This window comes from Argiope bruennichi, chromosome 5 (assembly GCF_947563725.1).
Source record: "Argiope bruennichi chromosome 5, qqArgBrue1.1, whole genome shotgun sequence".
NCBI classification, from domain to species: domain Eukaryota; kingdom Metazoa; phylum Arthropoda; class Arachnida; order Araneae; family Araneidae; genus Argiope; species Argiope bruennichi.
Genome location: NC_079155.1, coordinates 54,940,248 through 54,958,070, shown reverse-complemented (window position 1 = coordinate 54,958,070; position 17,823 = coordinate 54,940,248). Strand labels below are relative to the sequence as shown.

Below are 17,823 nucleotides of genomic sequence, written 5' to 3'. Positions count from 1 at the left end.
ATGACTGGAAATGCCTCGAATTCCCTATCCCCTTGAAGAACCTGCTCTGTAGGTGACTGTGTTGGACGGGAGGGGGGGGGGGAATCCAACCGTTTTTATTTGAAATTAAAAAGAAATAATCGATGCGTTGGAAGTTCGGAGTATGCACGCGCTATCTAATGCTATAAATATGTTTTAAAATATTAAAATGAATAGAAATGGATCGGAGTCTTAGCAACCACAATTTTTAGTCTTATTTCTGCTCAATTGGGAGACGAAGAGATGTTATCAATTTTCCAAAAATAAAAATACACAGGCGGAATGATTGAGTGATCATTGATGCTCTGTCTTCATGAGCTGAAATAATCATTTATTATATATTTATTATTTATTTTGTGTTATCTGTTAGTGATTTTACATAATTAAAAAAAAAAGCCTTTCAAATTTAATGATGAATGTTATGAAATAATCTTTATATAGCTGACATTTTCGCTGAAAGACATCTTTTTGAATATCTAATAATGTCAGCTAGAAGGCTCTACGCTAAATTTCGTTTAAAAATATTTCTATCTTTATAACAGTTTTTCATCATTTTTTATTACTATTAATTTTTTTTGCTACTAATAAACGCACTTATCTTCTTAGCTATTTCGCTAATCGTTGATAAATTCAGATATAAATTATTTTAGCAGATCTTTGTTGATCTTAAGGTTGACATTTGTAAATGAAACATTTTATCAAACTACAATCTCCGCATCGACTGCCATCTTATATCTATTGAATACCGCTTGCAACAGCCCCATCAACCTCGCTATTTTAAACCGATATTCGAAATTTTAATTCTTGCATCTTAATATTTCATTATGATAATATTCTAGAAACGTTAAGCTGCGTTAATTAACAGTTTTCAATATATGGAAAAGTTTCCATATATTTAAAGGTTATCTTGTGTTTCATTATCTTTAATTGTTTCAAAGCTATTAAAATCAGAGCTTTTTCTTTAAAATTATTTTTTAATTGAACTTTTTCCTATTTCTCAAGATAAATGTTGTGAGAATAATTTATACTAAGAAATCGTTTTGTGACATTGAAAAGTACATTCAATTTTAAAATAATTTTTTTGGAACACCACAAAGTATGCTCCCTGTCCTTGAATTTAGTTTTAGATTTTAGCTTCATATTTTACCACTTATTTTTGAAAAAAATATTGTATTAAACCTTGATATGTATTTAAAACTAATAAATAACTTATAATAAGTATTGTGAAAGACAAATTACCAAGCTATATATCTGTAAAAAATAATACTGAAGAAGTATTGCTGAAATAATGTGGAACTATTGAATTTTATTTCTAATGCCCTTTTTAATAATTTCATTGAAAAAATATCAATTTATGGGTTAAATGATTATTTTACCTTGCTGCAAATAATTTTAAAGAACTGCAATTTCTCTCATGTAGAATTTTATTTTTAAATTTGCTCATATTGAAATTTTGTATAGAATTATAATGTTAACTTATCAGATAAGTAATTTCTTGTGAGTAATATGTCTTTTTTTGTTGTAGCTAATTTAATTTGTAGTTTGTTTATTAATTTTTTTTTCTCTTATAGATCGAGAAGACCAGTCTATACTTTGCACGTAAGTAACTACCTCGTATTTATTGGAAATATATCAATACAGTAGCTATATTTTCAAAGGATAAATGTCTCCTAGACATTATTGAACTATAAAAGATGCATATTTCTTACAATTACATCTTCTTGTTTTTGAAACGAAAGATGCATTTCTAAATAAAAGAAAGTTTTTGTTAATTATTTTAAATAATGTCATTTGAACCAATTTGAATTAAAAAAAACCAATTTGAATAAAAGTGCATCTTGTTAATCTGAGAACATATTCGAAAAAACACGCACACATACACACTCCAATCTTCCTCTTCTCACATATACACAGGATAGTACAAGAAAAGACAGAATAAAATATATTCCTTTCTCATTGTTAATTTCTCAGTTCCTTATTAATAACATTGGAAGAATGATGATGATTTGAATGTCTTAGTGATGATTTATAATTAGTCACAATTAATATTAATTTCATAATTTGCAACCATTTAGAATTAATAACTCATTTTTTTGTTGAAATTTTCTCTTTTAGATATACTGTCCTTCAAAAGTTAAGAAAAATATTAATTTGCATTAATGTTTTGCATTTATTTGATATTTAAAAAATATGTGAAAAGCTTTATAATTCATCAAATGAGATATAAAAAAATATTTATTATTTTTTATATAGTCTATAAATCAGTCAGATTTATTTATTTTTCTTACTGCTATTACTTAGCTTTAATTGTTAGTAGATTCTGGCATTAAACTCTAATAAATGCTTATCCTATTTGAAAATTTTGTACCAAATCTGATTTTTGCATTAACCTTAATTGAAATTATTAGTGTTCCTGAATAATCTTTGTGAGTCTTAAATTCTGATTGCTAAAATACTTTTTGGTTATATTCAAGACAAATTATATCTCTGATTTATTAAAATGTTGGGTAGTGATGTGGATGTAAATGGAATTATCAGTTACTGATACTGCAAGACATCTCAGTGTCTCTTTCAGTGTAGTGGTCTTAATACTTTGCTTTCCATTTTAATGAGAAAATTTAATTTTATGAAGACTTGCCTGGCATTATCCATGTGTATCAGCTTCAGCTGATTAAAATTAACTGTTTCTTTTTGTTTGATGATGGTAGAATAGTGCAATGACTCTTTGTGTCTAGTCATTTTTTCAGAAACAGACAAGAGAAAAACTGCTATAAAATGAAGACATTTTAATTAAAAGGAAGTATGTATGAACAAACATCATTTGTGCATAAAATTATTTACTAGTTATGCCTGATTATATTGTACTGGGTGATATTTCACTTATATGGAGAACAGTGGAGTTTATTACTTTTTAACAGTAAATCTAATTTTATTGTAGAAAATAATTATGTCATATTCTAATCAGGAGGAAACATCAGCCAAATACAATAATTCTTGCATTTGTAAGTTATAGAGTTATAGTAAAATTATTATTGGCATCCAAATTTCAAGTGCCAATAATAATTTTTCTAACAAGTTAGGCTCAGAAAACAGGCTTTTCTTTACTTTTGGTGTGTTATGTATTTGTTTCAGAATGGGTGTTTTAAGTAAAGCTTAAATAATTGATTGACTCGGCATTTTAAAGATTCCCCCACCCCCTGTAAAAGAGTTGTTCAGTGAATGAACAGAAAAATAGCTATTTTAATGCATCTATGTCTTTAAAGATTAAAGACAAGATTAAAAATAATTTTATTGATGAAAAGAAACTATTGACAAGCAAATCTACTTTTTTTTTTGTTAGAACTTTTCTGCAAATGTTGTCTATTAAAAAAAAGTCACTATTTAAAAACTTTGTAATGAATTTACTACATTTAATGTTAATTTTATATCCAAAATAATTGCATTAGAAGTGCACTGAAAAAGAGTAATTGAAAAAATAGGAATTTATAGTAATTTTAGTATACCATTGCATTTTTTGTGTTAATCTGTGTATTAATTGAATGATTGTTTTCTCTGCCACACGCACACACACATATATATATAACATTAAGAAATTTGCATTGAAAACTTAATAGTTAATTTATATGTGTTCTTCAGTGCTTTTGCAATATTTAAAAAAAAACAAAAAACTTTTTATTTTGAATTTCTACATTAGTATGCATTTTAAAAACCTTTTTTCACATTTACTTAAAACAGATTTCGTGCTCTAATTATTAGGTATTTTAAAAAATTAATTAACTTAAAAAATTTTATGGCTAAATTTTATTTTAAAAATATATTCTTTGAAAATAATAGTTTTCAGACTTTTTTTTAAATAATATTATTTGGAGCTAATAGAATATTATTCATTTCAGTACAATTAAATAACCACCAATTATTTTTATAGAGGTGAATCTGGAGCTGGCAAAACAGAGAATACTAAAAAAGTCATTCAGTATTTAGCATATGTAGCCTCATCTAAACCAAGATCATCATCAGTTCATCACTCTGTAAGTTTGCAGTTATCTTTATTTTAATTCATTAAAATAACCTATTAGTCCTGTATTGTAAATTCTAAAAATAAGGGCTAAATTGATTTGAAATTTTATTAAGTACAAATTAAGCATGGAAAAATGTAGTTTAAAATAATTTCATATAATTGACTATTTAGCATAAGTATGCTATGCTTATAAATTTCTTTTTGAGTATTAATGTAAAGTGTTTTTTTATATAATGTACTTAATTAAATATGCAAGTATTTGTTTTTCTATTGAACGAGTTTGTTTATATTAATAGAAAGGCATCTTGAGTCTAATAAGTATAATGCATTTATTGTAACCTGAAAATCTCTTAAAACATTCTTTATTCTAAAACTGTTTATGTTGATAATCTTACCTTGAATTATCTCCTTCTGTACTCTTAATCTAATTTTAATTTAGTTATAAGATATTTATTATTCAAATAAATATTAAAAATTTTTTAGATAAAATATTTCTACCTGTATTATTAGTTACAAATTACTTTGATTATAGAAAGCTTTTTTAAAATAATTCCTTTAAACAGTATTATAAGAGCAGTTTTTTTTTGTTTAGAATGTAAACAATATTTTTTTTTTTTTAAATCTGATTTATTACTTACAAAAAGTTTCTTTAGAGTTGTGATGGAATGTGAAATAAATTTTAAATCTATGTTAATCTATTTTATTAAAGTTATGAATTTTATAAATATCTTAAATGATAATTTACTTAATTCTAGTTCATTCATTTTTATTTTCTGGAATAATTTCCAAGACTTGAAATATATTGCAGTCTTGTTCTAGTTTAATTTGCATTGAATTGGCTTGAATTTTAAATTTTAAAAAGGGAGGAAAATATATTCAGTTTTAATTTCACATTTTTATTTCCTTTTTAAGTGTTTTATAATGCATTATTCTCTTTTTTTATTCCCTTTCTCTTTCTCATATTTTGAATCATAATATATATTTTTTAAATCTGATTGCTATATAAGTAACATAAACATATATTTTTGATATATAGTAATTGCTTCTATATATAGTAATTGCTTCTATTGTTTAGAATACTACAATAACTTGTTTGTTTCTTTAATATAGCTAATGCAAATACAAGGTGAGATATTTAAATTTTATGTGTTTGAATTTTTAGAAATGCTCGTAGTCTTTCATGACTTTTCTATTTATTTCAATAAATGTACAATTATGTTAAAAAATATAATTAATTATATCTTTTGCATTTTAGAATGGACCTACTCCTGCCCAAATTATAGTAAGTTCTCAATTATATTTTTCTAACTTTTAATTTATAAGATACCTAAATTTTTATTGTGTTGAAAAAAACTTATAACTTGTTTTCTTTACAAGCTGCTTCCCGCAGGGGTATGTACAATATTTGTACGGCCATTTTAATTATTTCAAACTATTTTTAATGCGATAATATTTATATTTTTTGTCTTGTAATGCTAAATTATATTCTTGAATTGAAATGTTTAGTAATGTAGTGTGTAATTGATTTTATTAATTACTTATTATTTTTTGCAAATTAAAAATTTTGCAGATGTAGCATATTTTGACCAACTACCATGGAAATAATTTATTGTAATTAAGATTTAAATGTTAAAAAAGTTAAGTGTTCAGGTGCACGAAAAGAAGTTTGTGTGCATTATATAGATTAATAATTATGAATATAATAAAAAAATTCTTTCTGCATTGCTCCTGCTTTTGATAACGTGAAGGTTCTCATGTATTAATTTAAATGAGCATATAAAATATTAAAAACATGAATTACTATTATATTTAGAAAATACATGTCAAAATTGGCAAATGTTTTTTCTTAATTAGAAATGAAAATGTTTACTTATTCTGTTTATTTTATTTGGTGTTAAAGAAAATTAACTGTGCTAATAGAATGCATATTTCTCTATCATATTTAAATTTTCTGATTCTATTACTATTTTTTAAATTGTTGTTCTGTTTTTATGAAATTTCCTTAAAAAAGCTATAATCAAATTGCTTATTTCTTATTTATCTGAACTGCAAATTAGATATGGAATTATTAGGTATATATATTTTTATCTTATTTATCAAATGTATATTTATTTATTGGGTATATTTATATTTGCGAAATTTTTGTTTTTAGCTGTAACAGAAATTTTCTAGAGAAACATCCCTTATAAATTAATTTTACAATTTTAAAAACAAAAATATGTTCCCACATTTTTTAAAAATAATATTGTAGTATGATTTACCAAAAGTGTGACATGCTACTTTGTTATACTTTTAAATGAAACCAAATTTTATATATTGCCAATTATTAACTTTTTATAAACAATTAAGTTTTGATATTATATGTTTGTAGATATGAGTAACATAATTTTCCTCTTTAATGTGTATTTGTTTGGCTTATAAATTTTTTTTTTCAGGGTGAATTAGAACAACAATTATTGCAAGCTAATCCAATCTTAGAAGCATTTGGAAATGCAAAAACTGTAAAAAATGACAATTCATCCCGTTTTGTAAGTTCTAATATTGCACCTTTTTAATTAAATTAATTGTTTGAAATATGGAAAACTGCATTTATTATAATACAAATATTTTTGAAAGTAATTTCATTATATAAAAATGTATTTAAAATATACTATAGTATGATTATTAAATATAGATCTCTAAAATTTTCTCATTAAATGAAACATATTAATGTTGTACTAATCCTTCTTCTTCTTCTTCTTTTTTTTTTTTTTTTTTTGTGATTTTCTTTTTCTTAGGGGAAGTTTATTCGCATTAATTTTGATGCTTCAGGATTTATTGCAGGTGCCAACATAGAAACATGTATCCTTTTATCTTTTTATGGTGCAATTTTTTCCATTGTTTTTTAAAAGCTATTGGTTAATTTGTTTTAAAAGTTTCCTTTACAAATTAATTTCTGTTGTAAATTTAATTTTTTCCATTTTCATTGATTAATTTATATATATGTAGGTAAATCCTTCATGATATATATTTATGTGGAATCAGCATTTCAGGGATATTCTATTCCCCTAAATAGAATAATGTGTAAATCTATTCAGAAAATATGTAAAACACTAGAAATTAATTTTATGTTATTGTTTTGAATTGAGTTTTGTGTATAAATTCATTTAGCTCTACTGTAAATTAACTTAACTGAAATTAGACCTTCTAGAAAAGTCACGTGCTATTCGTCAAGCAAAAGATGAACGAACTTTTCATATATTTTATCAGATGCTGTCTGGCACAACTCCTGATCAAAAAAGTAAAATTTTATTGATTTTATTCTTATTTTAATACAATTATATATTTGATGGGAAATAAACTTATTCATTTGAGAAAAAAATATTTAAGAACATTTTTATTTAAAAAATATAATTTGTTAATGAAATCCTAGAAATTTTCTAAAAAAGGATTATTAAATTAAGTATACATTGTTTTTCTGAGTTTATATGTTTTTATTGACATTCAGATTTATTTGGTAATATTATTAAAATTTAAAATTTTAATAAATTGTATTTTTTAAGCATAATTTACCTGAAACATTAATAAGTTCTATAACAGAAAGTTATAAAGCATTTACTCTTTAATATACATTTATTCTTTTCTTTTTTTTTTTTCCTTCTTTTTTTTACATTTGGGACATGTCAAAGCAATATGTTTTATGCTTGTATTTTTATTTTATATTATTTATGATATAAACGACATTGACATTATTTAGGTGAATTAGTATTACTGAAAAGAAACAGAAAGAAAGTAATTTAAATTTATAAGCAAAAAACAAATTAATGATGATTTTGAAGTGTGTAATATTTTTTAAACAGATAGATAATTGTAATTCTTCTTGAAGACTCACTATTACCGTTTGATAGTGAATTTTTTCTTGTATATTTTTATTTATTTATATTATTACACTATAATTATTACTTTCGTGTTCACAGCAATCTTCTTCATATTTATTCTGAAATTCGATGTAATCATTTAAAGAATAATTAACAAAATCATCCATCAGATTGATGAAAATCTCTGTTTTTACTTTTATGGGGTTGTATATCCAATTCAAGGTACACCAAAATAGTAATAGTATTTGTTTTATTGCAGCTGATACAAATTACTTCCAAATAAATAAGAATGTAGTAAAGACTGTCACAATTTCAATACTGTTCTAAAACATCATGTCAACATTGGCTAGACAAGTGTGTGAACATTTTGGTATATCAAATCTACCTAAAGGATTAAAATATTGTGAAATTTTCTAATGAGATATGAAATTTAGCTATGTAATATGGCATACATTTTTTTAAAGTAAATTTGCATTCAATAAAATATTGATAACATTTTGATTGTACTATTTCACATAATTACTTGAGTCAGAAGCATTTTAATGATGCCATTTATAATGTGTGCAAATGCTGTATTAAGCATAATTTTTTCAATGATTTTTTTTTCAATATTAATAATTTGTTTTTCTAGAGGAATTCCTTTTAGAAGATGCCAAGAATTACAGGTTTCTAACGTGTGGTGGTTTGGCTGTACCTGGTGTTGATGATGCTTATGAATTTCGAAATACTGTTAGTGCTATGTCTATAATGGGTCTTTCTACAGAAGATTTATGTTGTAAGAATTTATTTGTACTTATTTGTTATTATTATTGTTTGGTCTGTTATGTATGTAAGCATATAATTTTTTAATCAGAAGGCAGTTTCAAAGACAGTGAAACTTTCGATTTTTTGACATTGTTTTATTTTATCCCAGGGAGGCACGTATTATGTACAAGTAAGAGCGACGAGCACACACGCAACACAGAGCGAAAATGAGGGAAAGCTCATGAAAATTTTATCCCTTGTTTTATATAACATGAGATATTGATAGGGAAAATATTTCTTCACAGTGCTTAAATACAATGAGATTTCGATAGGGATTTTCGCTGCAAGCGCCAACTCAAGCAAGGGAAACACAGGGATGCTTTTTAAAAGAATGTGCTTGCTGGACAATTTTCTATCCCTTCACACGGAGTGTGGGAGCCGCTGATGAGAACATTTCCATAGAACTTTTGTTGCATTATTTAAACAGAAAATTTTTTTTCATCTTTATAATTTTTTTCTTTTTATGACACAAGCCTTTTTATCTTTAACTATATGTAACTGATGGAATTGTTTAAAATTTTCAGATTTTTAAATAATTGTTTTATTGAGGTGTTTCTTTATAGCTTTATTTCTTATAACATATTTTCTCCTTATATAGCTATATTTAAAGTATTATCTGCTGTCCTTTTGTTTGGTAACATGGATTTTCAACAAGAAAGGAATTCAGATCAAGCCTTTTTGATGGAAACCACAGTTGCACAAAAAATTGGAACATTACTTGGGCTAAAAGTGACTGATATGACAAGAGCATTTATTAGGCCACGAATTAAAGTTGGACGAGATTTTGTCAGTAAAGCGCAAACTAAAGAGCAGGTAACATAAATAAAAAATTTCATTCTTGTTATTTAAAACATGTTTATAATAAAAATGCTAAAATGCTCTTCAGTATTGCAATTACTATTTTTATAATTAAGCATATAAAGCAGTTTTAAGCATTATATATTTAATGCTATATCTTATATTTTTTATAATGTTTTTTAATCGTGTTCTGATTTAAATTTTAGGCTGAATTCTCAGTTGAAGCTATTGCAAAAGCATGCTATGAAAGATTATTTAGATGGTTAGTGAATAGGATTAATCGTTCACTTGATCGAACAAAACGACAGGGTGCTTCATTTATTGGTATTTTAGATATTGCTGGTTTTGAAATATTTGAGGTAAGGTGAAAAAAAAATTTTAATACTGCATTTTTAACACTTAATTAATATTTAATGTTAAAATATTTAATTTGTGTCTTGTGTTATTAAATATAGTTCTCTTTCTTTAGCTTAATTCCTTTGAGCAATTGTGTATAAATTATACAAACGAAAAACTGCAACAACTGTTTAATCATACTATGTTTGTGCTGGAACAAGAAGAGTATCAAAGAGAAGGAATTGAATGGAAATTCATTGATTTTGGATTAGATCTTCAACCTACCATTGATTTGATTGAAAAAGTAAATATATTTATTTGTATTGAATTATTTTATAATATATTTAGGTTGTAAAATATGCTCTCTCTCCCCCTCCCCCCCCCTCTCTCTCTCTCTCTCTCTTTTTTTTTTGCATTATTGAATTGTACTTGAAATATTTATTTATTAGTGCATTGATCTAATTTCTGTACGATGCAATTGTATACAGTAAAAATTATATTGACATTTAATTTTTTTTTTTTTTTTTTTAAATTTGAAGTAAAAATAAACAGTTTACATAATATTACTTATCATTTAAAACTCTTTCAAATATATTCGCTTCACTTTAAAGACTGACTTAATGCATTTTACTAAACTATTGTGATTTTTAAACAAATAAAAAAATTATACATACAGAAAAATAGTATTGAAAATTGATAAAACTCAAAGGTATTGTTATATCTGTTTCTAAAATTCAAATTTTGAATTTATGAATATTCCCAGTTGTTGATTTTTTTTAATAACTTATCAATCATTCTGATAATTATGTTTTTGATCCATTTATTAGAATTACAAAACTGTTTAGTAAGCCTCATCATTAATAAAAAACAAATTTCAAAATTTGAAAATTCTCTTTGTTAGAAGATTTTGTGAACTTTTAATTTTTGATTAAATCTATGAATGTGAACTTAGTTAACTTTTGAATAAATCTGATTGTGCTTTAAATTAGTGGTAGCTGAATCTCATTATAATCTAAGTGAAGTTTCATTATAATTTTTAAGCTATCTTGAAAAAGCACATTACCATATTTTGTAAATGAAATGTAATTTAACTTTTTTCTAACAAATAGCTTTGCTTATTTTGGCCTGAAACTATCTCCCCTCCCCCTTCTTCTAAAAATATATTTCATCATAACGAAATTTTTATTAAATATTAAATATATGTAATTAAAGCAAAGTTAAATTTTGTAGTTGATTGAAAATGCACTTAATAATTCATTTTTTATAATTATATTTTTATTGGTTATCCTTCTTGCCCTTTTATAAATTTGCTTATCTTTTGAATTACAGCCAATGGGGATTTTAGCACTTTTGGATGAAGAATGCTGGTTTCCCAAAGCTACTGTTAAAACTTTTGTTGATAAACTTGATACATCTCATGCTATGCATCCGAAATATATAAAATCTGATTTCAGAGCAAATGCTGACTTTAGTATAATTCATTATGCTGGAAAAGTAAGAATCTTTTTAATAGTTTATGTTGTGAATTTAATATTGTTTATTTCCATTATTCTAGAGGAATTCTGGAAGAATTTGAAATGAAATATTTTAATTTATGATTATGTCTGAAAAACATTAACCACTAACTTTAATTTGAATTTGATGTTATATATTAACATGTTGATGGACAGTACTACCTTGGTGCGGTGCCTTTGCGACACTACTAAACTGCATACATAGCCTATAGGCGTAGCGTCACATTGAATAATTATAGAATTATGTGATATGACAATGGATTAAGCCATTTACATCGTAAGGCGTACTGTCGTTTAATTTTCATGAGCTTCATTCCTGAGTGTGTTATGTCCATAAACGTGTTAATAATGTGTATATAACATTTGAATTTAAAGGAGAATCAAATTTGTTCATTTTATTCATTTCTCTTTTAGGTGGATTATTCTGCTGATAAATGGCTTTTGAAAAACATGGATCCTTTAAATGAAAATATAGTTTCCCTCTTGCAGAGTTCTCAAGATCCATTTGTTGTTCACATTTGGAAAGATGGTATGAATACAAATTTCTATGATTTTGGTTTGATTATGTCTGAAATTTCTTTATAATGAAAAGAAATCAACTATCTTCTGCTAATTTGGATGTTGCATTATATTCCTTTATGATATATTTATTTGATTTGAATTTAAAATCAATAAGCAATGAATCATTTGAAGTATTTATAGAAAATGAGCCATTTTGTATTTAGCTTTATCACATAGTAAGGGAAAATAATTTTGTCTTTAAAATCTTCCTTTCATTCAATTTATTATCCATTCTAAATAGAAAGCATAATAGTTTGATAATTAAAGGAATTTTGCATTAGTATTTTTTGTTTATAGAATGGGGTTTTACTATTTTAATATGTAGAATTAAGGTTCAAATAAAAAAATCTGAAGTCTTTTTAGTTCAATTAATTTCCTATATTGTGTAATCTATCTTCAAAGTTATTTATATTATGTCTGTAGAATATTTTGATCTAGCTATAAAAGTATTAATTAAAATTTTCAATTTTCTTTACATGGACTCCATGTATAAGACACTCATTATGAGATCTATTTTACATGGTTCTACATATTTACATTGCTAAGTATTGTGGTCTATTTAATCAGTTAGTCTTTTCTTATATTTTAATGAGAAACTGGAATCTTCATTAGGTTTTGGTTTCTTCTGTTTTTCTTTGGTTTCGTTGCTTTGTTATGTTTTAAATCATTAAAAAATTCATTTGAGCACTACTAAAAAAAGTTTTGCATTATACAGATATATCTCAACATTTTTATTATTTATCTTCATAGCTGAAATTGTCGGTATGGCTGCTGCTACAATGGGTGATACTCAGTTTGGTGCTAGAACAAGAAAAGGAATGTTTAGAACTGTTAGCCAGCTCTATAAAGAACAATTAGCTAAATTGATGGCAACATTACGTAATACTAATCCAAATTTTGTACGTTGTATTATTCCAAATCATGAAAAAAGGGTGAGTAAAATTTTTTGATAACTTTTTTATGTAGTTAAGCTTTAGTTTTTATTAATTACAGAAATTTCGAATTATTAGTTCATAAAATCTAAATTAATGTTATGGATATGTAAGTGTTGAATGGAAGAATTACTCAAAGGTATTGAAAAACAAATCATTATCATTAAAACAGAAAAGTCCTCTGATATCACTCCAAATTAAACCTTTCCACAAGAATTGGAAACTGTTTTAAATGCATTTGATATTTAAAGGGTAATTTCTTCAAATTATGTATGAATTTTGTAAAAATAACTCAATATAGTTAATTTTTTTTTTCTTTCCCAATAATTTATTTATTCAATTACATTGTTCTAGTATAAAAGTGTAACTAAAAATATCATGTGTTTTGCTCTGAACACTAGTTTATGTATATGCGACAAAGTTATCAAAACCCAAAAAGTTTTTAGTAATTCTTGTTCTTTCCATTCCTTTTATTAAATTTTTTAAGTTTCCTTTTCTAAAATGAAACTAACATAGGTTTCTAATTTTTATTTTTAAAAACTTAATTGTCTTTATCCTAATTTCAGTTGTTTTAAGATTTTTCGCATTTCATAATAAAATCGTTTGGGTAAATCACTCGTTGATTAAAAGTTCAATATTATTTCTTTTTTTAAAGCAGAGCTATTAATATCATTATATATTACCCTTTCTTATTATCAAGATTTATTTATGTATTTTTTTATAATTTTTGTAATAAATGTTTTTTAAATATAGGCAGGTAAAATCGATGCCCTACTTGTGTTAGATCAATTACGTTGTAATGGTGTATTAGAAGGAATAAGAATATGTAGGCAAGGTTTTCCAAACAGAATTGCATTTCAGGAATTTAGACAAAGGTAAAGAGTCGTGTATAATATTCTGGATAAATGATGTTTGCATTCTTTTCTTATTTTTTCCCCATAGAAATTGATTCATGGTTTTTAAAGTTATTGTTTATGATTAATTTCCTCTTTTATTTATTTTATCTCATGTAGATATGAATTACTTACTCCAAATGCAATTCCTAAAGGATTTATGGATGGAAAATTAGCCTGTGAAAGAATGGTATGATTTTTTTCCCTTCTTAAATTGCTGTGAAAGATTGAAAATGTTTTCTTATAGTAGCAAATTATTTCATCATTAATTTAAGACTTGACATTTAACCATGCATTTAATTTTTAGTTGATAAAAAATAAAAAATATGAGTAGCTTTTCTCTCTCTTTATAATCTAAATGAGTAGGATGAGAAGATGAAACACCCCTTTTATCTTTGTTGTTTAATTTAGTTGTAATTATAACAATATTATATTTGCAGTTTGTTTATTTGAAAAATTTGACCTAAAAGAAATTGAAATAAAATATATTCAATGCATTAACTGTTTTTCGTGATAACTAAAATATATATGTGTAAGCTGGATAAATTGTAACAGATCATAAATATTAAATCTATACAAAAATATTTTTAAACCTACAAAACTTTCCTATATATTTTTCTGAGCAGTGTGCAGAAATTCAGAATTTTTTTGATGTGTTATATATTTAGTTAGATTCAGAATAATAGTCATATTTATCCAATAAATAAAGCATGCAAATTTTTGTATAATTTGCATGAAATTAAATTGTTTAGAATTGCAATAATTATATGTGGATTTTTTTTTCATGCTTTATTTGTGCAATTAACTGGATCTCTATGTGTAATTAAATTATTTTCTATATTGTAAAAGTTCAAATTTTTATATAGAATATTGAAATGGTTTCTCTGTGTGTTATATTAAAAATCAATACATCTTGCTGTCAGCACATTTTTTTTTAATTTTAAAATTTTAGATCTAATATTAGCTATTTTTAATAATATTTCTTTGTTATAAATTTCAGTTAGTTGGTAGTCAGAACTATACTAATGCATATTAGTGAGTAACCATCCATTTTTATGTTAAATACAAAGAAGAATAAACAAAGGAAGATCTTTTTTTAAAAAATAAAATTACATAATCTTTTCTTTATTATGGCCTTTGAAAGAGTAATTGGGAAAAGTATTGAACAAATATATCAATAACACAAGTATGATATCAAATATCACATATTGTGGCTTATAAACTCATCCAGATTTTGTAGTCATGCAAGACATATATTTTGTTTGTAGATTGAAATGTTTAAAATGTACAAAAAAAACCCGACTATGGTGCACATGCTGAGATGGTCTTTGTTTTGCTTTTTTTGGATATCAGGGATTATCTTGGAATGCTTGCCACGTGTTTATCAATTTTAACCAAAAAGAATGCTAAGATATGAATGAAGAACTTGAAGAAGATTTATTAAAAACTAGAAAAAGATTTATTACAAACTATAAGGGTTGGTCCAAAAAAAAGTTTACAAGTAGGGATTGCAATATCGGACCAAAAGTTCAATACCGGTATTCGGTATTTTTTAGATCTTAATACCGGGATACCGGTTTTAATACCGGTATTAGAAATTTTAGAAAAAGAAAGAAGACACAGGCGTTTCTTTGTTTTATTTGCTAGTTTTATTAGAGAGTGTAAATATCAGTAAAAATAATTTGTAACATAAATTATAACAATATATAAAGAATCACAAAAAAGTAAAGGAACATCTTATTTATTTAAATCACAAAAAAGTGTAAATATAACTAATCAGTCAGTGGTACTATAACAAATTTTTGAAATGTGATCTTAAAAAACATAATGCATCCACTGTACTGTCATTAAGCCTGAAACGCAATTTTGTGCAAAAATTACCAGCTGTCGAAAACGCTCTTTCGGTATCTACGATAGTTGGTGGTACTGTTAGCAATGCGTGATATACTTTTTCCAAGTATTTACCTCTAAATCCCTCATCTTCAAATGAATCGATTTCTCGTCGGATGGGTTTGGATATAGCTGATTTCTGTATTGTATTTAGTTTCGTTGAATTTTTTTATTTATCGCTAATTATAATTTTTTAGAGACATTTCCTTTTCATTATCGACATTAGTGTCATCATAATCTTCGATAACTGTACCGAATTCTTCTGAATGTGGATAGGTTTGTGGGTAAAAAGTTTTAAGAAAATTTACTATAAACTTGATCAGATTTGAATTGGTTAGTCTCTTTTTTTTCTTCTTTTTCCTTTTTAAAATCATTATAATTATGTAAATACAGTAACACATTTTCTATTTCGGTATGCCTTTCTTCTGTTCGAGTTTTCAAAGTAATATATAATTCTTCAGCTAGTGATGTGTGCTGTTCTTTCAGTGACTGCAACATGAAATTTATTGATGAATTAGCTGTTAATAAATTAGAATCTCTCCGACATAATGCCTCAACAGCCAGTTTTATTGGAAGTAGAGCTGATACAGTTCTGGATATTAAGTCGAATTCACTATCTGAAAAATAAAGTTGCAGGTTTAAGTCGATTATTGCATTTTGGATTGGATTTCTCAGTTTCAAAAATTGCTCCATCATTAGGAGTAAACTGTTCCAACGTCTTTTAGAATCTAATATTAACATATATTCTGTTTTATTTTCAGTTAGTATATATTTTTGTAATATGGCATTTTTTTGTAGGGGAATGTTTAAACAATTTTTCGATCACAATTATCTTTACAATTTTTCGAACTTTATAATTTATAGGAAGTAATTCTTGATGAGTTAATATTTCATCCTCATTAGCAATATCGTATTCAACAGTTACATTGTCATTATCTTCATTGTCAATATCACTCTCACTCTCTTCAAAGTCGGAATCTGAAGTTTCTATATCCACAGTATTTGGATTCTTCTGTTCTTTATTTTTTTGGTATAATACATCTATTACTCCTAATTAAATTCCATCAGTATGGCACAATTGCTGATTTGCACCAATCAATTTTCCAATTTTTTTCATAACTGTTGCTCCATCAGTTGTTATGGATACAATATCTTCTTTCAGGGATAATCCATGTTTCACTATTTTAGTCTTAAGCACTTCCTCACATTTTTCGGCTGACATACTTTCCAAGACAAGTGTAAGTCCTATATTCCAATTTTTTTTTCTGAATGAATATTTATATTTAAACAGCGTCTATTTCTTACACTTATCCATTCATCAAATGTAAGACTAAATTTTTCACCATTTACTTTTAATTGTAATAGCTCATGTTTCAAAGAATTGCAAACACCATTACTGAATTTTATAACAGTTTTTCTTATAGTGTTTATCGATGTTGGTAGATTTTTAAAATCTCTGGCGGATAGTGATTTTCTTAATTCAGTAGAAGTGCAAAACACTCGAAATAGCAAACCATCTAATGCTGTCATTTTACTTATAGTTTCATCCAAATTATCTCTTCTTTTTTCAAAATAATCTAAAATCTCTGATAGCTTCGCCTTGGAAACTGTGCTTAAATTTGTATCTTCATCGCAATTAGATTCTTTCCTCTTTAACAAATTTGTATCATGTTTCGTTTTTAAATGTGTATGGAGTCCGCTTGTACTTCCTCCGTTCAGTTTAATAACTCTTGAACATTTTTTACATTGTGCCACCATATTCTTTTCATCATATAAATAATGAAACCAAACCGAAGTATTATCAACTGCTTTTTTATGTTCTTTAAAGTTATTCGTATTCATTATTATGGGTTATTATTTATGGATATATATATAATATATCTGAAAAAATATTTTGATCCCTAAAGTATGATATGCAAATACAATGTGAATAACAAACTCACCAATTTAAAAAATATAGAAATATTACGCACTTTCTTCACAACTACAACCTTGTTTTCACAGACACGAATATCAGACTACGAATCCTGCGCGTGTGCAGTATTGCTCGGAGCTGTAATAGGATAGTTGTGACCCTCCTTCTTGGATGATTCACATACTGTTCGTCTACATTTCGACGATTCCATCTCATTAAAAGGAGTGAGACGCGGAACGATAAGCGCATATCCGATATTCACCTTTGACCTTGGATTTCCCTTATTA

At 25.6% G+C, this 17,823-nt stretch overlaps 1 protein-coding gene across 1 annotated transcript in view; it reads left to right on the top strand.

Moving 5' to 3' along the window:
* Positions 1–17,823, top strand: part of LOC129968794 (myosin heavy chain, non-muscle-like) — a 93,265-nt gene that overhangs the window by 54,372 nt on the left and 21,070 nt on the right. The window contains exons 3-17 of the mRNA XM_056083046.1: positions 1,590–1,617; positions 3,944–4,046; positions 5,292–5,318; positions 6,472–6,564; positions 6,814–6,877; positions 7,218–7,316; positions 8,525–8,668; positions 9,296–9,510; positions 9,702–9,854; positions 9,965–10,135; positions 11,161–11,325; positions 11,760–11,874; positions 12,657–12,838; positions 13,592–13,713; positions 13,852–13,921. Of these exons, the coding sequence (XP_055939021.1) occupies positions 1,590–1,617; positions 3,944–4,046; positions 5,292–5,318; positions 6,472–6,564; positions 6,814–6,877; positions 7,218–7,316; positions 8,525–8,668; positions 9,296–9,510; positions 9,702–9,854; positions 9,965–10,135; positions 11,161–11,325; positions 11,760–11,874; positions 12,657–12,838; positions 13,592–13,713; positions 13,852–13,921 (1,751 nt within the window). The remainder of the gene's footprint in view (positions 1–1,589; positions 1,618–3,943; positions 4,047–5,291; positions 5,319–6,471; positions 6,565–6,813; positions 6,878–7,217; positions 7,317–8,524; positions 8,669–9,295; positions 9,511–9,701; positions 9,855–9,964; positions 10,136–11,160; positions 11,326–11,759; positions 11,875–12,656; positions 12,839–13,591; positions 13,714–13,851; positions 13,922–17,823) is intronic.